The following is a 27,458-nucleotide window of genomic DNA, read 5'->3' on the forward strand; positions in this document are numbered from 1 at the left end:
CCCGAGTACTAGAAAACTGAAAGCATAAAAGAAAAAAAAAGATACAAATAAAATCTTAAAAGAGTCGAGAAGGAAAATCTAACGTAATAAAATTTGTTCAATCATTAAGATTAAGAAGTGAAAAAGGTTGGGGCAGAGTGTAATTATGTTTACACTAACCATCACAAAAAAGAAAACAGATGTGAAACATGTCATAAACCAAGACTGGGCGGACTCGGGCCGACATGAACTTGACAATAGCTGAAGTGGGCATATTTTAGGGAGGGTTTGGGGGAGACTATTTGGAAAGAAAACCTTATCCCCTAGAAAGAGTAAAACACAGTCCTCGCAGGAATTAAGAATAAAAAATATAGCTTTTCCTTCACAGCATAATAAATCCAGAATATGGAAAAATAACAAAACATCAGACTGCCAAAAAATGAAAAATAGCCAAACATGAGACAACCTAAGAAAGAGGGAGGGGGGGTGAGAAAAAAGACATGCCTGCCAACAGATTGCCATTCAGATGAAGGTGATAAAAAAGGGAACAAATATTTAAGAGAAGAAAAGAATAAAAAGCTGACAATTTTTATCTTACAAATAAAAGACAAAAAGTACCAGACATCCTGATCAACTGTTACCTGGAGGTGAATCAACAACCCTCGCACGTCTGCACGTATTCCTCTTCAGGAAGGTCTTTTGTATTCTTAAACCAAGGGTTCCACCGTAACTTGGAGCAAAGCAATCTCATTGGGAGCACTCAAAAACGTTCACGACACAAAAGGCCAAGCTCAGGATTTATCTCTGATGAGGTTCGAGGTGCACCGTGTGCTACACATATTCAAGGGATGTCCAGAAGCAACGGCAATTTACAGGCTGATGGTTGGTCCGAAGAAAGGAGCCCGAGGATCTTCCACATGTATCTGTAGTTGAAGACAAGAACTAAAGCAATAGAGTGAAGGTATGCAAATGTATGTGCGTGCACGTGTACCAACACTTCAAAAAAATTCCAGAGATTTATATATATATATATATATATATATATATATATTATTACAAGGGGGTGCAGAGAGGCAAATTGGAGGTGCCGCAGTCATCCTTTTCCAGCAACTGGGTAAAGGGATGAGATTTAAACCCACTGACCAGTTACACACATTGCCAGTGCACATATATTATAGGGGGTGGCCTGCAGGGATCATGGTTCTTCACATTTCAGTAACAAGAACCATGTGTGTGGATGTTTACGCTTCCACTTGAATAGCATTCTTTGCATCAGTACAAAGACCAGTACCAACGTTGCCAATCACTGGGTACAGTTTCGTTTGGTTAGGCCAAAAATAAAGAGGGATATTTCTGAACCATATGCCACGCAGATTCAACAAAGAATTTGCACTGCCACTGAAACATCATCCATCCCCCGACCAAACCAACCACCTCCGCACCCCCCAACCTTCTTTTCCATTTCCCTTCCACCTTTTCATTGGTGGACTCTGGTATGCTTTAAAATACGTTTTTGAGTACAGTACTATGTTCATAAGGTACCATTTTAAGCAAGTTACCTATATCAACTCAAAAGGGAGCTTCAAGTGATTCATCCCAAACTTCAGCACTTCCATTGGAAGCATCCTCAACATCCTCTTCCATTGAAAGCCTAATATATTCTCGATGGGCAAAACGATCCCACTCTGTTAAGGTAGGATTCTCACGCTCCTGTTCACATCATAATGTCACCGAGGATGTTAACAACAGTAAAAGCTATACACTGGTAAAGTAATTTCTACTAAATGTAACATCAACTAATTCTGGTAACTCAAGATGAAACAACGGTTTTATTATTAGAAAAAAAAAAATTATGAATCAAGCAGTGCTAAGAATAAAAATTAAATGCATGATATACCTGGCGAATAAGAAACGGATCCCGCGTTTCAAAGGCCATGAATTTATTAAGGTTAAAAAGGATGTTGAAAACATTCCCTGAAAGTTTGCTGCCTCTCAAATCGCGTAGTGTGATGTAGCTCTCATCCTGCCAGCAAAAAATAAAAATAAGATGGAAAAAAAATATACATTAACCATATTGAAATATTCGCCATTAACAAATTGTGGTTTTGAGCACACAATAAAGAAAATGGCTTCTAATGGCCCCTATATATTTGGAGATCACAGGGCATGTTAATGTTAATTGAAACCTTGTGCTCATTTTAAGCAAACTCTATAGAGATTTATTGTTGCTGTTGTTGTTGAGGGGGATTAGGGGTGGGAAGCAAAATGCTACCTTTCAGCAAAAGCCAAAGAAGTCTATCTTAGCAGTTGAAGAAGGAATTGTTCAAAAATTAAATTCTCATCATTACATGCTTAGTAAAGCTCAATAGAACATATAATAATTAATTTGCTAGATTAGATACAAAAGAAGGAAAAAAAAAGGCATATTTAAACTTGCTAGGGCTAGAGAAAGAAAGAATAAGGACTTAGAAAATGTAAAATGCATAAAGAAGGACGACAGTATCTTGGTAAAAGAAAAAGATATAAAGGAAAGATGACGAAGTTATTTTAATAAGCTATTTAATGAAAACCAAGTAAAAGGCTAAAAACTTACAATAGACAAGGAGGAAAAAGCTAAGGGCCCCTTTAGTTGTCGAAAATATTTTCTATTTTCCAATTTTTAGTTTTCCAAAGAACTACAAAAACTGTAGCTTATTTTTAAATTTTTGAAGATTCGTATTACGAAGGTAGAAAATAAAGACCTCATTTAACTGTGAAAACAATTTTTTATTTTTTATTTTTTATTTCTAGATTTCAAAATAAACACAAAAAAGACAACTTATTTTCTAATTTTTCAAATTTTATACAAGGTAATATTTGGAATCGGATTTTGTGACTTGAATTCAGATTTATATGAATTTAGAAGAAACTTTATATATAATCCACACAAATTAAAGTCTAAGATTCAAATTCCATGCTCCCATCACAAAGTACAAGTTAGAAATCTAAAAATATAATGAAAAGAAAATTTCCAACTTCTCTATATAAATTTGGAAATTTTCAAAATGGTGAGGCTTTTTTGTAATTATTTGAAACATTAAAAATGGAAAGTAAAATTATTTCCACAAGCAAATAGTGCCAAAACTGTTTATTGTTATTTTTTTTTTATTTCAGTTAAATGTTGTAAAGATGAAAAATTAACTTCTTTTTTTTTTGTAATTTTTTGGAAAATTAAAATGGAAAATGAAACTATTTTCCACAACTAAATCGGCCCTAAAATTTTGAGATTTATTTGTAAAATTAGAGTTAAAGAAGTTTGCATTAAAAAAGATTTAAGAAAAAAGCTATAGGACCATGGCATCCCAATCGAAGTTTGGAAATGCCTAGGAGGCTAGGTGATAATGGAATTATATGATTCACAAAATTTATGTAATAAAATTATTAGACTAAGAAAATGCAAAAAAAATGGAGGAAAAACACTTCCATGCCAATATGGAGGGAAAACACTTCCATGCCAATATGGAGGAAAAAAACTTCCATACCTATATATAAGAATAAAGGATATATTCAAAATTATAATAACTATTGTGGAATTAAACTTGTGAGTCATACAATGAAACTATGAGAAAGGGTAATTGAACACTGACTAAGGTCGAAATGAGGGTCTTAGAAAATTAATTTGGTTTTATGCTCGAAAGATCAACCACAAAATCTATATATCTTTTTAAGAAGATTAATGGAAAAGTTTAGGGAAAAAAGAAAAGGGACTTGCATATGGTTTTAATTGAGAGACTCAGCCAATAATAGGGTTCTAGGGATGTTCTATGGCAGGTTCTAGAAGAAAGGGGAGTATGAAGTAGGTATATTGATGTCGCTAAGGATATGTACAATAGAGTAATGACTAGCCCTAGGATTGCAAGTGAAAAGTTTGAGGATTTTCCAATCACACTAGATGTACATCAAGGATCTGCTTTGAGTCTTTTTTTTTTTTTTTTTTGCAATGCTGATGCATGAACGTACTAGCATATCCAAAATGAGGTTGTCTTGATTGATGAAACTAGGGCTGGAGTAGAATCTAAGATAGAATTATGGAGAGAAGCTTTAGAATTTAGAGGTTTTAAGATAAATAAAAAATAAGATAAAATATATGAAATTTAATTTCAATGATAGTAAGATCATCAGAGAAAATATTAAACTAATGGTCAAGAAATTAAAACCAGAGCAGGATTTCAAAACCTTGGATCTGTTATGCAAGTTTAAGGAGAAATCAAAGAAGATGTTCTACATAGAGTGAATGCAGGGTGGGTTAGATGATTGTGAATACACTAAAAATTAAAAAAGGATGTTCTATAAGACGACTATAAGACCAACTATGCTATACGGATGAGAATGTTGGGCAACTAATAAACAACATATCCAAAAGGTAGAAGCTGCCAAAGTGAGAATGTGGATAAGTGGCATAGCATTAAAAGATATTAAGGAATGAACAGAATCATGATAAGTTAGGCATAAGCCACATAACACAAGATAAGGGAGGGCAGCTCAAATGGTTTAGGCATCCGCAACGTAAGCCAAATAGTACACCCGTGAAAAGGAGTGAGCTAGTTACAGTTAATGGTAGCAGAAAGGGTAGGGTAAATCGAAAATAACTTGGAATGAGATAGTAAGGATTTAGTACTCCTTAAATTGTTGAAGGATATTGCCACAACTGTTTAAATTGGCAGAAAAGGATTCATGTAGCCAACACCACCTAGTGAGACTTCGAGCTTGGTTTAATGTTTTTATATCTCTCAATAAATTATCTTTGAGAAACATACGATTATCCTATATAATGCATCCACCATAAACAAAATTATCTCTTGAACTATAAATTTTGCTTAAGAATTTCAATGAGAAAACCATGGAGTATCTAAGTGGCCATGTCTGAGGAGTAACTGTAAAATACTAAAATTTGATATTTAAAAGTAATTCTATAGAATGTCACCTAGATTTAGAAAATATTTTTAACGGTGGCAATCAGAAGACAGACCTTCTTCAAACCTACATGGTATGCAATTACAAAAAAAACCAAAAAAACAAGGCTAACCTCTGGTCCGATCATGTCAACTATCTGACACAAAATATCTTCAAAGAGCACAGGCTCTTGAGCCATGCATTCCATTCGATGCAACTGCTCCTCATAAAAAAATTGCATTTCATTTCTTGTCAAAATTCCATTTCCATCCAGATCTATGCATTTGAACCTGACGAAGATGTTTCAAAGTCATGCATGGGACCCAACAGATAACATAGCAAAAATTCTGCAGAGACCATATATATTCATGATGAATTCCATCATCAGTTCTCAGTTTCTTCCATTATTTATACAAGTATATGAGTAACATGAAGTACAGGGCTGTTTGATATCACTACCAAAAATTATGAAAATAATACCCGAAAACCAAAAACTAGAAACAAAATCTAAAAACTGAAAATTGGCGACTAGTTTCTTTTTAAAAAATTGAAAAAAAGAAGACTATTCCCAAAACAGAAATAAATTTAAAACCGACACATGTTTATTTTTGTCTATGGATCAAATAACAGTTGCTAAATATGATTTGAACAATGAGAATGCAAAAAAGCAGTAAAAAGCATTATAATAGAAAATTAAACTAATGTATAATGATTTTACTTAATTATTATTTTCTAAACTCACTTTTTAGTACTCCAAGCATCATCCTATTGTACATGATGGTTGAAAGTGGGTAAAAATATTTTTTGGATATATTTTTTTTTCACTTGTTTAGAAAATTTAGGGATACTTTTATTTTAACTTTATCTTAAATTCACAAGCACTTTTATTTTAAATTATTTATTAAAAAATTGTAAACACAATGAACTGAGCCAAAAAGTGAATACTGGATATTGAAGTACAGCAGGTTGCTAGTTGTTGTCACTTAAAGAGTTAAAAAAGGACAATAGAAACTGAAAAACTAGCAACACAAACTTTGTTGTCAACACCTAATTTTTCACTGCAAAGCAACAAAAAACAAAAAAATAAAAAACATAAATGATACCAAAAATGCCCTAAAATAATGGTATGACACAATTTGTCTAAGGAAGTTCCTCTTTACATTGGCTGGCCATGATAAGAAAAAAATCAAGAAAGTTGTCTTACATTTCAAAAAAGTTCAACCATTTAATGCTAACAAGGTCGAAACCCTTTAGCGACGTTTGGCAGCATGGAGCTTGAGCTTGAATTAGGATTTGTATGAAATTCGACAGAAGTAAGATGATTTAGACTTGCATTTTTGTCCAAATCCACATGACTGCAAATCAAAACTTGAAATCCATATTCCCAAAGACAAGGTTAGGAGCTTGGGAGGCCAGCCTAAATGCACCACTTTCAGGACAAGCTGAAAAGTACAAACCCAAGCCCAACTCATTTGTCTAAACAGGCAAAGAACCTCAATGAAAACCCTTAACAACACAGAAGAGGTCGGTTTGGCTGTAATAATTATATTCAGTCTAACTAACATTCAAAATAAAACAACCTATGATCAGGTTAAGTATTCACAACATATACCCCCGACCCCACACCAAAAAAAAATGAAGAATACATTATCAAAATAGATATAACCACAGCAATGTGTTTAGTACTCACAATACATAGTGTAAACCAAACCTAACACCAAGCACATTGATTCCTTTCTTAACTCAATATTGACTATATTTCTAAGACAACAGTAGATGATTCTCCAATCAAATATTTATTATTCGGAATTTTATCCATCCCTAATATCATAAATAAATGTACTTAAAAAATAAAATCCCAGAACCCCATATAGTCATACAATAGTACAATGGGTCTAGAAATCACAACAAAAAATAGGGAACACTATTTGAAGCTATTAATTCAAGGGACTGAGCTAATTCAACTATGATCACAACTGCTTGAGGCTCACTCATGAATCCATTTTACCATTACATCATTAAGAGCTCATCTTCCACAAAATTTTTACTAATCTCAAGATTTTGGTGACGTTTGTTTCCCCTTAATAACATCAAAAAGTCTCAATAGAAGTTGGTTTTTAACCGTGTGAAGCAAAGATACTTGTATGTAAAACGTCTTAATTCCTCTTCGACTGAATCAGACAACGGGCTCTGTTAAGAGCTTCTCTTTACAATTTTGAGCCTCATTCTTCTCTACTTCACCATTGTCTTTCCTCCTCCCACTTTCCTTCTTCTCCATGATCTTTCTCTCCTTTTTGCTCTCATCTCTCCATCAGCAACTATAGTTCTCCCACCTCTATTGTCATTCATCTCCAGGATAACCAGATCGATCAAATCCAGAGTGCAGTCATCCTCCATGACCATCAACCATATTGACCATTCCTCATAATCATCACATATCTTCCACACCTTGTTTTTCTCTGCAACAGCACAAGGGTTTGAGGCAAACAATCGATGGTGACCCTTGCATCCTGATGCAAACCTCCACAGGTCAATTGGGAGCTTCGTCAGCCACACATTAACAAAAATAATAATTCAGAGATGGATACATTTATTTAGTCATTTATTTATTACTGCAATCAAAGTGCAAGCCAATCAAACTAACCCTGACAAATCAAGCATGAACCGAGAGAAGCATCATCCTCAAGACTCAATTCACAAGCATTCACAGAAACTCCAATGAATCCAGAGAAAGAGTTTGTTTGAGCTCAACCAATATTTCTATTATTGTCAATGGTCAGCCAGAGAGCAATTCAGGGCTTCTCATGGGATTTGGCAAAGGGATATGTCATCTCCAATTTTTGTTTGCCAGTGGCAGATGTCTTGTGTAGGATGCTCTTGCATGCACAAGGCTTTGGGGTGATCAAGGGTTTAACAGTTGGCAAGGGATGCTCTTGCACACTGTCGTTTTGCAAGACAATGTTAGGAAATTCAAAAGGCAATTACTGCGTCGAAAAGTTTCAAACAGATTTTTCAGGATTAAAGATCAACTTACCAAGAGAGGGAGGATAAGTAATCTTCCTAAAAGCAACAATAAATATAATTAGAACAAAGCCCCCTCCAATCCCTGTGAAGATCAGACAATAACAATCCCACTCACCTCCTCACCCCCCGCCCCCCCCCCCCCCCCCCCCAACAAAAAAAAAGAAAAGAAAAGAAAGAGTGAGCGTAGAAAGAAACAAAGAAAACAACTCAATCCCAAAGAAGACGAGAGGAAGTTATCTCTTCCATTTAAAAATCCTAGCATTCCTTCCAATCAACAAATTCCAAGAGAGGGCAAAGACAACCCTTTCTTCCTCCTTCCAAAACCTCTGCATCACATCAACAAGAAAGGTTTCACTGGAGCCTTTGGTCAATTATCTTATCAGATTGTCCAGCTTACATAACTCCCGATTAATGCCTTTTCGGACTGGTCCCTCTCCTATCTTAGTCTTCAAGGCAACTCTAATTCTGTGCCTTTCCAGGATCCTGTGATTGAAGGGTCGGTAGGAGGCTGGGGTGGAAAAGGTCATAAGGTCATACTTATCTTTAGGGAATGAACCATCCTCATTAGTGCTGCTCTCACCAACGCCCTTACTTATTTCCTCTCTTTTTAGAATGCCCAAGAGAGTAGCTAAGGTAGGACTCAGAATGATGTGTGACCAATCCAGTCGGGTTTTTGAAGACTAAGAGAGATCACCTAGTTAGGAGGGAGGTTGTTCATATACCTAAATTTGAAGGAGGGTTAGTGTGGTTCCCCTTAAGAGGTTGATTCCCTACAGCAGAAGGTGTTGAAATTAAGTATGGGGTTCATTCAAATGGATGGGATTCTAAAAGAGCTGGCATTGTTTTCTTATGAAACTACCCTGGAACTTTGTGTCCCAAGTTGCTTGTCTTTTTATTACCCTCGCCCATTTCAAAGTGAGCAATGGAAACATGGCTCAGTTTTGGGAGGACACAAGTTCCAGCTTTTCAGCCTTCACAATGCACCTATGAGCGCTTCTTTTTCTTTCTTTCTTTTTTCTTTGTTTTGGGTGGTGGGGGTGGGGGTGTTCTCTTTCTTGGGATTTCCATTTTTCTGAGGAGTAAGGAATCACAATGAAAGAGAGGTGATGAGCTTACCACCTTACTAATGCTTTGGATGACTTTGTTCCTTCCAATAGGGATGATGAGAGGGTTTGTGATTCTTCAAGTCTCCTTACTACTAAATCTTTCTTCCTTCACCTCCTTAATCTCCCTCCCCCAATTTTATCCATTCGAGCGACATCATTTGAAAGGCTAAGGTTCCCTTCAAGATTCGGATTGTCATCCATACATTGACTCCTAGTATGATTAACATGCATGATTTGTTACAGATTAGAAGGCTTACAAGCTCTCAGCACTGATATGTGCTAGATGTGTCGTGAGTCCAATGATACAAATGCACACCGTTTCCTTCATTGCAGGGTCGCAACCCATCTTTGGAGTGCTCTTTTTTCTTGTTTTCATGAAGTTTGCATGCTACATTGGGCAGCGGACAAATTTTTTTCTTACTAAAATTTGGGGCTTTGGCAATAGCATGAAGGAACCCCATGGTGCAGTGTGATTTTGCTATTTTGTGGGCCCTTTGGATTGAAAGGAATACAAGAAGATTTAAGGATCGCACATCCTCTCCTAGTCTGTTACATGATGGAGTACAGTTGGCCTCCATATGGGCCCATTCCTTTTTAGTTTTTTTCTTGGGGGTTTGTAAGAGATTGGAGAGCAGAATTACAGTAATTTTCCATAATTCTCTTCTCTTTTTTTTCCCTTCTATTTTCTCTTTAGAGGGCATTCTCTTACAGTTGGTCATGGGTTCAAGTAAAAGGAAACAGCCTAAGGATGTGTATACTGTAATGACCCTCCCCCTACCCTTGCAAAGTCAAGAGCCTTGTGGCCTAGGGATGCCCTTTTTTGTTCTCTCCTTATTATACGTAGTTTTTTCTTTGTTGATATAAAAGACAAAGGAGATGGAGAAAAAGGTGAGGGGCAAATTTATCAAGAGACGCTTTTTAAAGAATTCTACTGAATAAGAGGGGCATTTTTTGGCTAACCCTGTGTTTGTGAGTTTTGGGTAAGACGCAGTACGAAATTGTGTTAAGAGTATTTTTTTTTTTCTTTTCCAAATCCACATAAATTCAAATCCAAGGCCTGAAATCCAGCTTCCAAACACAAATTAAGAGCCACTGGTTTCCTTTTCTTATTTAAACATGGATGAAATTTTGAACAGTCAGAGAAATTTGTTGGTCCTGATTGGCCATGGTTGAGACCTCGAACAATCTAGATAGTTTGAGAAGATTCCATTTTATCAATGGTTCTAAATTGGGGAAATCTATATATTCGGATGTTTAAAAAGTACAATTACGAAACAAATACAAAATTTTCAGTATTCAGATTCTGATTTTCCACTTTACTAATTTAGAGCTTAACACTTAGTTTTACCAAAAGATGCCCAAGTTGTTCTAGCATTTTCCCGTTTCACTGAACTGTCTCACTAAACAATTTATTTTCCTTTTGCTCAGCTTAAACTGTAATCCTGTCAACCTTCATGTCCAATTTCCTGAAAGGTAGGCCAAACACAGACTTTTCAAGGCGCAAAACAATGGTAGAATTTTCCTATAAATATGGTTGAATTTTCCAATTATTCAATTTTTTCATCATTTCATATCCTTGCATAAGATTTCTACTTATCATATGAAATCATAAACATTGGGCAAAGGACATGATTTATCAACTATTAGAATAACTGCAATGTACAACATAAGAGGAGCATATATACCAATACTCAAGACTAGGCTCGGATGATTTATCCTCCTCTGACAGTATGAAGTAAACAAAATCTTCATATCCCATCTTGCCTTCAACATTACTAGTAAATTTTCTTGCAACCTGGGATTATATGGAAGCAGAAAGGGAAGACAAATGAAAAAGTAAGAAGCATTCATTGATTACTCAAAAAGTAGGTGGTTGGTCTGAAGACCAAAGCAATATCTAACTAACACAAACCTGGGAAAATATTCTATCAACAATCCTGTAGGTAAGTGCATGGTTACCATATCGGATAAGGTTCTCTTTGTCAATCAAGAAATCATGATCTGTATCCAGCTCCCAGAACTTGCAGTATATCACATAAAAATGTTCATAAGAGAAGTACCTGCAGTAAAGAGTGGTTCTTGAGTGAGAGAGAAAAGGTGGGTGGGAGAGGGGGGCGGGAGAGTTTTTGGGGTGGGAAGAGCGGTAACAATTGATGTTGAAAACTTAATGCCAAACGGGCGTACCAAGCCTAAAAGAAAATGCATTGCATGAATAACAACCATAAGCAATGAAAATAAATATATCAAAAATTTCAATGATATCTCTTGTAAAACCTCCAATAGTATCTTTATTAAAGAAAGTGGGGAAATAAGGTTTATCACATAAAGATTGTTCTGACGATAGGAATTCAAAATTGAGAGCACAGGCCAAGAAGAAATATCACTATTTCTCAGCCAACTCGTCCTACAAACTGATATAAAAAAGATCAGAAATGATGCAAGTCAGACTATTCTAATAAATGTGCCACATAATTGGCCAGCTTTTACAAGACCAAACACACTTTTTAGGTGCTATACATACCTCAAAACCTTGTTGATGTCCTCTTCCTCATCTGCATGCTGCATTGCAGCAATCAAGTTTCCACGTTTCAGCTCCCTAAGAGTAAGATGACCATTCCCTGATCTATTCACGTAGTAAAATATTCTGTATATTACAGTTTCCGCTGTCATAGCAATTAATATTCACGTCAAAATGAGGAAATAATAATTTTTACCTTTGTTAGAAATTATGAACAATAAGTGGACATCAAGATTTAAAATAATTGAGATTAAGTCGAGTCATCCAGTGTGTTTTTTGGTAGCAGTCAACCAAACAAGACACTGATTACAATTACTCATGTAAAGCATGGAGTGGCACCAGAAAGTTGAGTAAAATAAATGTATCACATCCTATATCAAACACCAAATCGGAATAGCTATTGAACTAAACCTAAAATAATAGAATAAACAGAAGACTTAGTAAAATAAAAAACAGGAGTAGCCAAAGATTATTTGTTTAATCAGAGCACTGCAAAACTGCAAAACACGTACTAATTTCATTAAATGAGAATGAGATCCTAATTGCCAGAGATGAAGTAACGTCAAAATGCCCAGTTGTCCAATATAATTGCTAGCGATAACAAAAAGGCGGAACAACGACAGAAGTTCTATTGAGCACACTCAGCATAAGAAGATCAAGTTTCAGAGGCTTGAGACTCAAGTTTATCAACCACTTTAGCAAAGCCCTTACCAAAAAATGGTGGAGGAACATCTTTGGGAAAAATTTATTGTTGCGAAATACGGGCTGCAGTGGAATCGATGGATTATTACAGGGGGGAAGGATACCAATAGGATGGGGATTTGGAATGGATGAGAAAGGGTTGGAGGGAATTTTGGCAGCACAAGGAGTTTGTGGTCAAGAATATGGAGTTGATATCCTTCTGGCATGATCACTGGAGCAGTAGCCAGATTTGCTCAAGCTCGCAAAGGTTAAGAATGCCCCTGTGAAAACTGATATTTTACTTATGATGATATGATGTGGATTGTAGTGGTTATAAGGAAAGCTCAATATTGGGAATTGGGAATGCAACTTAAATTTCTACAATCTGCTATATCAAAAAATGTTTGATGAATGTAGGGAAGATGAAGTCTGATGGAGGCAATCTACAAGAAGAAACTTTAAGGTGGACTCTTACAATAAGAAAATTACTTAAAATGACTGGATTGATGGGCAACCATGTTTTCCATGAAAGGCTATCTCGATGCATGAAGTTTTTTACCACAGATAATCTTCAAAAAAGAATGGGGGAAATCCTGGAGAACTAGGAATATATTTGTAAAACAAAGGCGAAAACTGTAAAGCTCAACTTTTTCTTGGCTGCAGATGAGCTAAGAAAATGTCATATGTGGCTCTCTACATGTATAGAATTCCATGTGCGACGGCTGATTCAGTTCGCAGTGAACTGTTGACTTGGATTGGAATTAAGGCTTGTAAAAAAAAAAAAAGGAGCCTTGCTCCTCTCATTATTTTGAATCACATGGAGGGAAAGAAATAGAAGAGCTTTTGAAGCAAAGAAAGTATATATCTTAAGGCTTACAGATAGATGGCTGAAAAATTTTGGGGCAGTTTGGTATCACTGTCAAAAATTATGGAAACAAAAAACAAAAAACGAGATCTGAAAACCAGAAATAGAAACTTAAAACTGATAACTAATGACATGTCTAGTTAATATTTCCAAAACTAAAACATATAAAAACCTAATTAAATGCATGATCAATGTTGTCATTGAATCAAATAATAATAATAAAATATGATTAAAATAAAGAAGATGCAAATTAATGCAAATTAGAAACTATTCTAATAAAAAACAGAAATAACATTTAACTCCCTACAACTATTCACTCAAATTTGTAACCACTTAAAACCACTCACATTTGTTTAAATTTTTAAAATTAATTTAGAGATTGATTGGTGTGTTATAGAACCAAACTCATAGTATCTGTTTGACCCCTAGTAAATATAAATTGGATTGTCTCCATACTTTTGACAAACCCTTAGGTGTCTATGGGAGATTGGTACTAATGCAAAAGCTACCAAAAAGACAAATAAACAAAAAAAAGAAAGGAAAAAAAAAAGGAAACTTTGACACTTGACATTATCCATACCTCGGTTTCAGCAACATAATTGAACATAAACTATGCTTAAGAGACCATGGAGTAGCAAGAGGTGCAGGCCCAAAGGCCCCAAACTACAACAATATGCAAAGTTCTAGAGAACCTACACTATAAAACATAGGCGTAAACACACAAGTGAGTGCACTATGAAGAATTGAAAGGAAATTCAAAAGAGGAAAAACAATTGAAAAGGAGTACCACCAACCCACAGATTCTCCTAAAGCCAGACACAAGAACCATCACCCATTTTATATTAGAAAATAAAAGAACATAAAAGAATTTGTGAAATGAACTTCCAAAGACATCAATGAGTAAACCTAGTACAAATATATGTATTCTATTCATAGGCCAAAAGTTACTGTTAATCACCCTATGCAGCTAACCGGCTATGGCATGGAGAATTAATTTCCAAAGAAAAGTGCCACAACCACTTCCCCACAGCAGCAAATATTATTAGACAGCAAATTACTGAGACCCAAACCTCCCTCAGCCTTGGACCAACAAACAACCTCCCAAGTCACTAATTAAGCCCTCTTTCTCGCCAACAACAGGCCAAAGAAAATCCCTCCGTTTTACTTCCCAAATTTAGCAGCCACCCTAATAGGAATCTAAAACAAAAACAATAAATAAAAAAGAATATAGGATAAATGCACATGAATCAAAGCAGTACGACTACCGTAAAAAACAAAACACCATTCCAACCATCATAGCATTTAGAAAAATTGTATACATGCATTAGCAACCAGTTCCACCATCTAGGGTGGGAAAAAAAAATTCTATGGACGACCTTTTCCAGAAAAAGACCCAACTCACTCTATGACACACCTCCCTAAAGTAGCGCAAAGGCAACCCCTTTGTCCTCTTCAATTCCTCAACAACTTCAGCAGCACAGCAGACACATCAAGAATATACTAGCTTGAGATGGCGAAATTATCAACCCAAAACAGCACCCAACTTCCCCTCGCTTAAAAACTCATAAAATAATTATCACCAAACTAATCACCTAAAATCCCTAATCTTCATAGAACATTCCTTCCTAGCACCACATTGGCGGCAGTAGAATTGATACTCTCGCTTACATTTGTATAAGTCTGAAACTTATGGAAAATCATCTAAAAATCGTCCAAACTACTATCCAGTGTTTTAATAGGCGTTAGGGAGGCGCGCCTTGAGGCATTTTGAGCATAAAACGCCCTAAGGCAATCCTAAAATGTGTACGCCTCAGGACAAAAGGTGCACCAAGTAAACAGCCTGATAGGGCTTTGATGAGTGTCAAAATGCCCCTTTCTCGATGAAGTTTCTTTCTTCCAAGCTTCCGTCTCTCTCTGACGACTCCTCCAGCTTCTCATCTCTCTCCGACGAGTCGACGACTCCTTCCAACATATCATCTCTCTCCAACGACCCCTTCGGAGCTCTCGTCTCTTTCCAAGCTTGTGTCTGGCTTCGAAGACTCCTCCAGCTTCTCGTCTCTCTCCGACGAGTCGACGACCCCTTCCAACCTACCATCTGCCTCCAAAAACCCCTTCCGACGTCTCGTCTCTCTCCAACGACCCATTCGAACCTCTCATCTCTCTCCAGCAACCCTCTACAGCCTCTCGTCTCTCTCCGCGCCCCCCCTACAGCCTCTCTGCTTTGAGATCTCTTCTCAATTTGAGGTCTCTCCTCGAACTAATTCGAGAATTCAACTCTCTCTCTCTCTCTAGTGTTGTTCGTAGTAGACTCCCACGAGACTCTCAGCCAGTGTCTCTAAAACTCAAGGTAAGCTGCAACTGCTTTTGATTTGTTTCAGTTTTCACTTTTCATTTTTCAATTTTCAGTTTTAATTTCCTGCAGCAGCTGCTGATTGTTCCTGTTCAATAAACAAAAACATGTCTGAAGGTGAGTCAAAGGGGGCAGAAAAAAGATTTTGTTTGGAAATACATAAAAAAAATTGGAAAAAAATATTTTAGATACAAATTTTGTGATCAAACTTGCAGTGGGACTGTCACAAGATTTAAACATCATTTGGCAAGTACAAATGAAACCTTGCCCAAAAGCTCAAAACGTGAGAGATGAATGCAAGATCGCTCTTGAAAAACTCCAAGAAGAGAAGTGTAAAAGAAATGATCTTCTTGAAGAGATTGGGATGGGTCCAAGAGGAGGGACTCAGAGTGCTATTTCTCTATCAGTTGGAGATCTTGAGCAACAGAACAGTGAGACTGGCCTTAATCCTAAGGCTAGAGGTCCAATGGATAAGTTTTCATTTTCATTGATCAAACAAGCCACTCTAAACTCAAAAATGGAAGAAGGAAGAAAGAAATGAAGTGTGTAGGAAAGTTGGTCGTTGTGTGTTCAACAATGCTCTACCATTTAGTTTGATGGATGATGTACATTGGTGTGTTATGGTGGATGGTATTGCTAATTACAGGCCAGGTTTCAAGCCTCCATCTATGCAAGAGATAAGGACATGGATTCATAAAGATGAAGTGAAAGACATCGATGGCATGTTGAAAGAGCACAAAAAAGCTTGGAAGGAATATGGATGTTCTATCATGGTTGATGGATGGATTGATGGGTGTTCAAGGGTCTTGGTTAATTTCCTTGTGAATAGTCCTGTTGGGACATGGTTTTTAAAATCCCTTGATGCTTCTGATTCTATTAAAAAGGTGATTTGATATTTAAGTATATGGATGAGGTGGTTGAGGAAATTGGTGAGGATAATGTTGTGCACGTGATAATTGATAATGCGAAGAAAATGATAAATGGTGGAAAGAAGATTATGGAAAAGAGGGAGAAGCTCTATTGGACCCCATGTGCTACACATTGTTTGGATCTCATGTTGGAGGATATTGCAAGATTGAAGATCCATGCAACCACAAACCTAAAGGCTAAGCAAGTTGTGAAATTTATTTATAATCATTCCTATGTACTTGCAATGATGAGGAAGCATTTCACCAACAACAAAGAACTCATCCGCCTTGCAGTGACGCGCTTTGCTACTGGATTTTTGACACTTCAAAGCATTCACAAACAAAAGTGAGGCCTTCAATTTATGTTCTCTTCGAAGATGTGGTACACTTCTACATATGCAAAAATGCATGAAGGTATAAGGACTTGCTCAATAGTTTTATTTGACCAACATTTTTGGCCTCACGTGGCTTATGTTATCAAGAGTGTTGTCCCTCTTGTGTGTATTCTAAGGGAAGTTGATTCTAAGGAAAGACCAGTCATGGGGTTTTTTTATGAGTTGATGGATTCAGCGAAGGAAAAAATTGCTGCAATTTTTTCTAGAAATGCCAAGAAGTATGGACCCATTTGGAGAAAAATAGATCATAAATGGACTCCACAACTTCATCACCCTTTACATGCTGTGGGCTATTATCCCCGATTGCGTTATAAGGAGAACTTCTCTAATTGTGAAGAAGTGAAGAAAGGACTACTTGAATGCATAAATAGAATGTTGAGATATGAGGAGAGGCTAGCTGCAGACATCCAATTGAATTTGTTCGATCATGCACAAGGGGAATTTGGGACTCGAGTGGCAATTGACTCTAGAATGTTGAGAAGCCCAGGTAAAAATAATACTTCAGTAAAAATTAGTTAATTAGTAGTACTCTATCCTTGTTTCTTCTTATAACTTGGAACTTAAATATGTGTTTTTCTTTTGTAGCTGATTGGTGGAAGTGTTTTGGGACAAAGACACCAAAATTGACGAAGTTCGCTATTCATGTTCTTAGCTTGACATGTAGTGCTAGTGGATGTGAGAGGAATTGGAGCACATTTGAGCAGGTTATTAGTTATTAGTTCTTACAAATGCCATGTTATTATCATTCCACTCAAATAAGAAAATATCTTCTAATATCTAAAATTTAAATGGCTTAAACTCAATTGTAGATTCATACCAAAAAGAGGAATAGATTAGAGCACAAGAGATTGAATCCTCTAGTTTACAAGAAGTACAACACCAAACTGAGGGAGAGAGCTCTAAGAAGAAGACAAAATTATGATATAATATTGGTGGCAAAAGTAGCTTCAGATGATGAGTGGATCACTGAGAAGAAAGAACCTATCCTCCCAAAAGATACTTCTTGGTTTGATGATGAAAATCTCCTAGAAGTTGATGCTATTAGAGCTTTGCCCATGGCAGCTTTTGAAGGAGATGATGCTCAAGCAACACAAGCTTTTGGTAGCTCGCATTCTACAATTCCTAGAAAAAGGAAGATTAGTGATTATTGTGAGAACTTGAGTACATACATATCAATAGTCATTTTTGAATCTACTAATTTATAGATTTATTGAATATCTAGGCACTCAAGACAAAGGCCAGAGGCCAACATTGGTCACAATTGAGCAAGACGATGATGTTGAAGTAGGAGAGGGGAAATTTATAAGTGGAAGAACTCCTACTATAGATGAGTTTGATGAAGCCGAGGACTTTGATGAAGACCTTGATAGTTCCCTCTGAACTTTGTTGATTTAGATTTAGATTCTTAGAATCTTGGATGATGAGACATTGATGCTTTAATTTGGCTTTTTCTCTTCTTTTTGTAATGTTATGGCTCATGCTTATTTTTTAACATGTATTATTTGAGTTTGTTAGCTAAAATTGGCCTATATGATTTTAAAATTAATGTTTTTATTTTATTTATTAATTATTTAAAAAAATACAATCCCAAAATGCTTACGCCTCAACGCCTTAAGGCTTATGCCTTGCTTGGTGGAGGGCAAAATGCCTCGCCTTACGCCTTCGCCTTTTAAAACATTGCTACTATCATAAACCCTGAAGCGTGAAACCACTAGGACCAGGATCCAACCAAACAACTGCATTCCCAACCTCCTCCATTGTAGAAGGTCTCTCCAATCACCCACTTCACTTTTCAAAAATCAAGACTCCGTTCGAATCCACCAATCATAGAACTAGAGTCATCATCCTCTGAAAACAAATGCTTCTAAAAAAAGGTTACCTCCTCCACAATTATCATTGAATCATGTGGTCTTCACTTTCCAACTCCTTAATGATACTTCTATGCCTCCTATCACTAGTGCGCCATGAATGAAAGCAGGATTATGATCCCCCTCCACCCAATTAACTTCTTGCTGCAAATACCCTTCATGACAAGTTCCTCAAAGAAACTTGCCCTCCTGACCCAATGTCAGCAAACCCTCCAATCCTTCCCTAACAAACCCGACCAACTTTCCAAGGATGTCTTTTGCGCCCTTAAATTCCCAAAGACCTCTTATTCCAATTTTTTTTAGATGAAAAAAATAATACATTGAAGAAGAAAATAAATTACAAGCTGAAGGAGGACAATCAACCCCTCAAAAAAATAAAAATAAAAACAGAACAAAAAATATACCTATTGAAAAAACAAAAATAACCCCTTTTTAAATCCTTTCCATCATAATCAATTGAACACTGCAAATTTGCCAACTCCCACTGGCCCTTTTTCACCTTCCTCTTCCCACCTGCCAATCCTTGCTAACTTCTTGAGCTCCAGGATCAGTCAACCATGAAACATCTTAGCCAACAAGCTACTAAATCCTTCTCAACAAATCTCCCCCTTCAAAGAGCCAGAGGATGGCAAAATACCATCCACAAACCAATCCCTAACCTGCTACTTTTTATCCATGCTATGATCCTCAAAATATGAATACGCCCTAAACCATTGAGAGGAGTTGTTCACATTGGAAACATCACCAGCAACATCAGAAGAATCCAAAACATGTCCAAATTGCTCCTGAAACTCATCCAAGAGTAATCTGCCATCACAAGAAAAATCATTATTAAATTCATTCTCATTATCAGATACATAACCCCAATTTTTAATTTCCTTACTCATCTCCCTTACTGCCCTTCTTTACTGAACTCTCCTTTGAATCATTAAAACCTTTCATGATACAATAACTGACATCTATAGTCCTTTTTAAAAATTTACTCACCTGACAAGTAGACCTTGGTGGGCCCAACCTCTTCACAATCCTTATTCCAAAATTTGAGCTTCGCCTAGATAAAAATTACACACCTTAATCTCAAAAAATACAAGCATTTCGCTCCAACCAAAGCAACCAAAAGACAGAGAAAACTTCACACCACCATAATGTCCCCACATCCTTGCACCTCCCAAACCCTCTAAAAGCAGTCAACAGAAAATCCTCCAAAGAACTAGGCACGCCCAACACTCTCCAAATAGACCAAAAAGCTTGTTCCATAAAATCCAAACCACAGAACAATGAAGAAAAACATGAGCATGTCTCACCGCTCGAATAACACAGCAACCACACAACAGACAGCCTTATACATCCTTCTGATCAACAACCATTATTATCAGCATTAGCTCTATTAAGAATGGCCACCCACACAAAAATTTTATCACCTTTAAAGGGACCTTAGTTTTCCAAGACAAAATGAAAGGGCTAGGTGAGATTTGAATAAAAAGAATTAGAACAGAAATAGAAACCAAAGCAACCAAAAGACAGAAAAAACTTCACACCACCATAATGTCCCAAACCCTCTAAAAGCAGTCAACAGAAAATCCTCCAAAGAACTAGGCACGCCCAACACTCACCAAATAGACCAAAAAGCTTGTTCCATAAAATCCAAGCCACAGAACAATGAAGAAAAACATGAGCATGTGTCTCACCGCTCGAATAACACAGCAACCACACAACAGACAAAGCCTTATACAGCCTTCTGATCAACAACCATTCTAAGCATTAGCTCTATTAAGAATGGCCACCCACACAAAATTTTTATCACCTTTAAAGGGACCTTAGTTTTCCAAGACAAAATGAAAGGGCTAGGTGAGATTTGAATAAAAAGAATTGGAAGAGAAATAGAAACCACTAGAAGCATCCAGACTCCAAATCTGAACATCCCCACAATTGGAAGAATGCAAGGAATTCAACAAGAAACAAGGCCATCATCAACAACTGATAAAAGATGAAATAGGAAAAGCAACAGGAAAGATGCTGCTCCCCAAGCTAAATATCCTTCCCAAACAAACCTGACAATCATCTGACTTTAAATATAGTACAATAAAGGACAAGTGGAAATACCTGCAAAATGAAATCCCATGGACTTCAATAACTCGACTTCAATATTACCATCCCACCCATTTTCTTGCAAGCCAAAATTAGTACTAATTAGATTATGCCACAGGGAATTAATTTCCACAGGAAAATACCACAACTGTTTAATCACAAGAGCAATATTTTTAAACAGCAAATTACACAAAGCAAGCCCCCTCACTCTTGGACCTCCCTATAACCTCCCACCTCACAAGAAAATCACTTCTCTCACTCACTCATGAGCAAATAAAACCCCTTAGAATCGTCTTCAAAATAACTGCAGCGCATACCACAGTCTTTAACAAAGAAAGTAAATAGATAAAAGACAAGCCTGGATGGATTAGAGTAATACGACCTCCAGGGAGAAAAGAACGCCCTTCCACCCATCAAGACATTTAGAAATCTTAGCAATCACAAGATTCCAAAATCTCACCAAGCAAGGATTACCAACTAAAGGAATCCCTATATAAGTGTCTCAAGCATGGCAAAGCAAGAAATTACCTCTATGCGCAAATTGGGGTGGGGGGGGGGGGGGGGTAGAAAAATCAAACCACACTTACCCAATCCTTAAGCCCCAAAAATAGCTCATAAAATCTACATAATAGTAAAAATACTATAAAATGACATATCATCAGACAAAAATAAAAGAGTATAATCAGCAAATTGTGAGTGTGAAACAGCTGCAGCATCCCTCCCTTTTTCCTGTTAGAAAAAGAAATATATTGAGGAAGAATAAAAGCATAACAATCTAAGGGAGGGCAAGAGATGCTCGGGGGGAAAAAACCCAGCAAAACAGAGAAAGAATAAAACAAAGGAAAAGGGAAAAAGGTAACAAAACCAAACTTAGAAAACCCCTATTTAGTCCTGTTAAAACTTGATACACATTATTGGGCCCAACCTGCTTAAGCTTTTACATAAAGTGATAATCTAACATGGTATCAGAGTTGGTTACCATGAGGTTCTGGGTTCAAGTCTTGTTGCCATGTTTATTGTGTGGTGTTTAAAAATTATTATATTCCCTGTAATGGGTGTTACTGCTCATTTGTTTATCTCTTCATGCGCAGGGGGAGTGTTAAAGCTTGATATACATTGTTGACCCCAACCTAACAGCTTAAGTTATCCGTAAGCCCCAAAACCGGCTCAAAAAATCAACATAATAGTAAAAATACTACGGAAGGACATATCATCAGACAAAGATAAAAGAGTATTAACAGCAAACTGCGAGAGTGAAACAACTGCAGCATCCCTCCCTTTTTCTTGATAGAAAAATAAACATATTGAGGAAAAAGAAAACATAACAATCTAAGGGAGGGCAAGCAAACTACAGGGGAAAAAAAAAAGTAAAACAAAAGAAAAGGGAAAAAGCTAACAGAACCTAATTTAGAAAACCCCTTTAGTCTTGTTAAAGCTTCACATACATTATTCGCCCCAACCTAACAGCCTAAATTTTTAGGTAAAGTGGTAATCTAACATAATATCAGAGTTGGTTACCAAGAGGTCCTGGGTTCTAGTCTTGTTGCCTGAATTTATTGTGTAGTGTTTAAAAATTATTATACTCCCTATAATGGGTGTTACTTCTCATTTGTTTATCTCTTCACGTGCTGTTGGGCTGCACGTGAAAGGGAGTCTTAAAGCTTGACATACATTGTTGACCCCAACTTAACAGCTTAAGTTTAAGTGAAGTGGTAATCTAACAAGTACCCTGCCATCATAATTTCCAGAACACGCAAATTAGATAATTCACGCTGGCCTTTCTTCACCTTCTAGCACCACCATTCAGACGAACTTCATTTCCTCCAAGACTGGACATCCATAAGCCCATCTTATCCAAAAGATGTTGGGCTGCTACATCCTTTACATTGGTTTCAGGAAAAATCCCATCTATACACTGCTGCTCTTCTCCCAGACCATCTTCCTCAAAATACAGGAATTCCCTCCAGACCCTCCATCAGAGATGGAGGCACATACAATAGACCTCCAAGTAAATCAGATGACTTAGACATATACTCCTAGCAAGAAAACTCACTAGCAACATTACTTTCATCTGCCAACATGTCTTCCCATTTTTTTGTCCTACCCTCCCTTCCACAATTACCTAATCAGAACCTCTACAAGCAACCTCCCTTTTTTAATAGGAAGCACATTATTAATAGAAAAAGAATGATAAAAAAGACCTTGACCTCCCTTAAGGTTTGTCAAAAAGACACAGATCTCCCTTGAGGTTTCAAAATTTCCATGATAAAAAAACCCTAATCTCCCTTAAGATTTGTCAAAAAGACATAGATCTCTCTTGAGATTTCAAAATTTCCATGGAACTCTCCTGAGGTTTGGCAAAAACACAAGCAAGGGAGGGGATATAAGTGTCCCAAAAACCAAATGCCAAGGGACATCAGTGGAAATTTTTACACCATAGGGAGATCTGCGTCTTTTTTCCAAACCTCAAGGAGGACCTTGGGATTTTTTAAACCTCTAGGAAAGTCAGCGTCTTTTTGCCAAACCTCAAGGGAGTCAATGTCTTTAGCCTAAAAGAACGTACAACAAAGAGGACACACAAAACCCCCTCAAAACATCTGCAGCCAAAATAAAAAGGAAAGGAGATGATGGATCCCCTGAAAAATCATATGGAAATCTCTAGCACCCACAAAGGTAGCTTTCTTTGATTGAGGCAACTCTGGGAAGATTCTTACTATTAACAACCTACAGAAAAAAAAAAGAAAAAAAAAAAGATCAAAAGAAATGCTAGAATCTTCAAAGATTAGAAGACTTCTCTAAGATTGCTATGAGATAGAGTTAACTTCTTTTTTTTTTTTTGCTTCTTTTTTGGCACATTCTTTTGGGGGTATTGGGACTCTCTCGCTGCCCAAAATTCAAAGAAATTGGAAAGCAGATTTGAAGTAATTTTTTTAGTTCTTCTTCTTTTTGTGCAGTCTTTCTAGGGGGATCCCTTATCCTCCTCTTATTGTAACTATTTCTTCTCATCAATAGATTTGCTTTGTTATCTAAATAAACAACCTACAAAAAAAAAGCAGGATATCATTGGCTAATATATTTTTTTTCTGTGTAAACAATGAACTGATGGATTATATCCTCCTCATTATAAAAAAAAAATCATATCCTCCTTCACTGCTCTTTGACCATAAACCTCTGGAATCTGGCCACTGTGGATTACTGCTGTGACAGTGGAGAATGAGATTTGGGACTGGAGAGGCATTTGCTCAAGTAATGAAAGAAAAATAGCTTCGACTCTGATACCACTTGCCATTTTTTGCATTGCGTGGAAGGAGAGAGACAAAAGAGCTTTTCAAGGATGAGCTACGTAGCTCACAATTCTATTAGATAGGATGGCTTACCTCTCTCTCTAGCTCATTTACTGGACCATACATGTTAGACACCTACAGAATTCTTGATATTTTTAGAGGATCTATATCACAAGTGATGTATTTCATTTTGTCACCTTTTTGTAAATGGGTGCACCCACACTGTGCCCTTTAATTAATTCTCTCTTTTCTGATTTGGAAAAAAATAAAAATAAAAAAGAAAGTAGCAGAAAGACAACCCATAATCCACCTCTCCACCTTGCACCAAAACCCTTCCTAACACAAACTATATCAATAATGCCAACTCAGCATATCATAAGTCTTCTCAAAATCTAATTAGAACACTAAATAGCAAGGTAAAGACTGCATCCATATTGAGGGATAAGCATGGTAAATTTTTAACTTTGAACAAAGTAAACAAATCATTAAAATCACAATTGCATCTTACCAAGGCCACATTGGGAGATAAACGAACATACCATATCTTTCCTGAAACTCAGGTGTGCTTTGTAAGAACTCCAATCCTGGATGAGTTGCCAAAAGTTCTTTAAGCACAGGCTTGAAGTCATCCTATATTCAAGTCAGAAAATATTGAAAGCAGAAGGCAAAGAAACAGAGTAAGAATCCCAAACTAAAAGTTCATAATTGTAAACAGATATAACAGAAGCATAGAGCCCTTCCAAACCACAACCCCCCCCCCCCCCACCAAAAAAAAAAAAATTACAAAAAGGAAAAATGAAACAAAGCAAAAGCAACCCAAACCTGAGTAAGGTATTTGAGATCTGGTTGCTTCAACATTTTAAATATTTGGGTTGCTATATCCAACGTAAGCATGTTGCCTTTGACCCAGTAATCAACAAAAGCATCCCTACACCATATTAACAAACTTGGAAAATCACATTTCATCTACTTCAGCAACAAAGAAAAGTAGAGCAAATCAATAGTGCAACTTCTCTGGTCCCAAATATACTTCAAACACAGTACATTGAAGTGAACCCACAGATTTCAACCAACAGGCAATAAAAAATTCTGATTGCACTTCTCTTTTTTTTTTTTTTGATAGCAAAATAAATTCATTTAGAAAGGATAAGAATGTAGAATCAGGAGGAGAGACCCTCCTTAACAAATTCTCAGAAACCCTTAGTAAAACAAAATAAGAAAACCAAAAATAGTAAAAGAACACCCCAAAGAAATCAGCACATCCTAAGAAGTCAACAAAAAAAAGCCAGTCCTGCTTAATAACTGAGAAGCATAACCCCTTGAAATTACCATTACACACACACCACATAGAATACAGAAAATGATTGTTCTCCCACACCAACAAAAATGCAAATTTCTTCCCTGAAAATATACCCCATAAACCCCAAACTACTGCAAATAAAGCACTAATCAATAGCTCTTTTCTTTCCTTCTTCCTCCAAAAACCAACAAAAGATATTGCCAAGAACTCCACTGTGCCCCTGGGCATATGCTCGGGTGGTAAGGACGGATTCTTGCAGGCTGCTTGACAGAGAGGTTGAGGGTTCAAACCCTGCCAGTTCGAGTGCACATCCGCGATTTATTCCTGCACGTGTGGAGGGTGCCGTGCATGCAGGCATGGGATTAGTTTCTCTCGCCAGTCCCGCCAGGTTGCATGCCAGGTTGTGTGCCCCGAAGGGGAGTGTCCGCTGGTGGTGATAGGGATGAGAGGAACCCGACGTAATAAAAAACAAAAGAACTCCTCCACTGTCCCTGGACAAACCCAACTTTCTCCAAAATAACTGAATAACTTGTTCCAAATTTTCGATGCAAAATTACAAAGCAAGAAATTCAAATTAAAAAAAAATACAATGCAAGAAAAATGCAAAGTAGATTATCAGCAGTTAAAACAAAGGACACATATATTTGGAGAGAACCCTTAAAGGCCTTCTAATCTGCAGCAAGTTATTAGTATTTATCCTATTAAACACAACCAACCAGATAAAACCTTTGATTTTAGGGGGTATTATGGCCTTCCAAATAGCAGAGAGGGAAGGAAAAGTTCATGTGACCAAGAATTTACTACAAGATTTCCAAGAATAGATCCTCAAGGGATCCAAGAGCCGAAACCGGCTATCAGTTTCCGAAGATATCCAACAATTATTCAACAGGACCAACAATGAAGATAACTCATTTATTTCCCTATTGTTCAAAGACATCCTAAAATGAAAATTCCAAGAAGGTAAAGGGCCATTCGGATCAATGAGGTAAGAGGAAATGGAATCATTTTGTCCCGAGCTCAATTGGAATAGGCAAGGAAAAGAGGTGGACAAGACAATATTCCCCAACCAAAGGTCTATCCAAAAATGAGTATTACACCCCTTACACAACACAAATTTAGTATGGGGAATAAAGAGAGGGTAATCCTGAGAAATAGCATTCCATGGACTTTCATAAGAGCATCTAGAACCCAAATTGGTATCCCACCCATCCCCGTCAAGTTCAAACTTGATTTTAATAACTTTATGCCACAAAGAAGAATCCTCTAAAGGGTACCGCCAAAGCCATTCAGCCAAGAAAGCCATGTTTTTAGACACCAAATTTCCAAGACCCAAAACCTCCCTCCAGTTTAGACCTACAAATTACCTCCCAACTCACCAAATGATCCCTAAAACCCCTTACCCTTGACCAAAGAAAATCTCTCATAATCCTCTCGCTCTTACTAGCAAGCAACGCCCACTAGAATTTTAAAAATAGAAAGAAAATAGAAGGGGATACTAGAAAAACAGGCCTTGATTAGAGGAACCTACCTCCTAAAGAAAAAGAGCTCCCTTCCACCCATCTAGATGCTTGGACACTCTCAACTATTCAGTCCCAAAAGCTAACTGACCCTGTACCCTCCTAAGGAACCCCTAAGATAAGACAATGGCCAATCCAACTCAACGCACCCCAACTCCACAGATAACTCTCTAACACACTCTGCAGGCACATTAATTGCCGTGATACCACTCTTCCCCATATTAATCTTAAGCCCCAAAATCCTTTCAAAAATATAGATAAGCCCCAAAATATTCACAAAAAAAAAAGGCCTGTGCTCCTCCAAGAAAAAGATGGTATCGTCAGCGAACTGAAGGTCTAAGACCATAATCACCTCCCTCCCAACTTCCAAACTTTCACTAAACCTCTATCCACCGCCCTACCAACCAGCCTACTGAAAACATATGCTACTAAAACAAATGAAAACAGGGAAAGACGATCACCTTGTCTAATCCCCCTCGTGGCTTCAACATTTACCATCACCGAGTAAAACATGTTAGACATACAACCTTTCATCCATCTTCGCCATCTCTCTCCAAACCCCTTCCTTATAAAAATCTTATCCAGAAAGCTCCAACTCACTCTGCCATAAGCCTTTTCGAAATCCAACTTGAAGATGAAGCCC

The 27,458-nt window shown here is 37.0% G+C and overlaps 1 protein-coding gene across 2 annotated transcripts in view; it reads right to left on the reverse strand.

The window, feature by feature from the left end:
• Positions 1-334: 334 nt before the first annotated feature.
• LOC131153549 (serine/threonine protein phosphatase 2A regulatory subunit B''beta-like) overlaps positions 335-27,458 on the reverse strand; it is a 38,450-nt gene continuing 11,326 nt past the window's right edge. Inside the window, exons 5-13 of one of the 2 annotated variants that reach the window (XM_058105927.1) lie at positions 24,821-24,926; positions 24,538-24,628; positions 11,563-11,704; positions 10,954-11,101; positions 10,727-10,836; positions 5,045-5,201; positions 1,877-2,002; positions 1,539-1,689; positions 335-902 (exon numbers count right to left, since the gene is read on the reverse strand). In XM_058105927.1, coding sequence (XP_057961910.1) covers positions 1,549-1,689; positions 1,877-2,002; positions 5,045-5,201; positions 10,727-10,836; positions 10,954-11,101; positions 11,563-11,704; positions 24,538-24,628; positions 24,821-24,926 — 1,021 coding nt within the window. In that variant the 3' untranslated portion in view covers positions 335-902; positions 1,539-1,548. Of the gene's footprint in view, positions 922-1,538; positions 1,690-1,876; positions 2,003-5,044; positions 5,202-10,726; positions 10,837-10,953; positions 11,102-11,562; positions 11,705-24,537; positions 24,629-24,820; positions 24,927-27,458 lie in introns of both variants that reach the window. The other variant, XM_058105928.1, reaches the window with a different exon arrangement.

Source organism: Malania oleifera, chromosome 4, assembly GCF_029873635.1.
Source record: "Malania oleifera isolate guangnan ecotype guangnan chromosome 4, ASM2987363v1, whole genome shotgun sequence".
Classification (NCBI taxonomy): Eukaryota; Viridiplantae; Streptophyta; class Magnoliopsida; order Santalales; family Ximeniaceae; genus Malania; species Malania oleifera.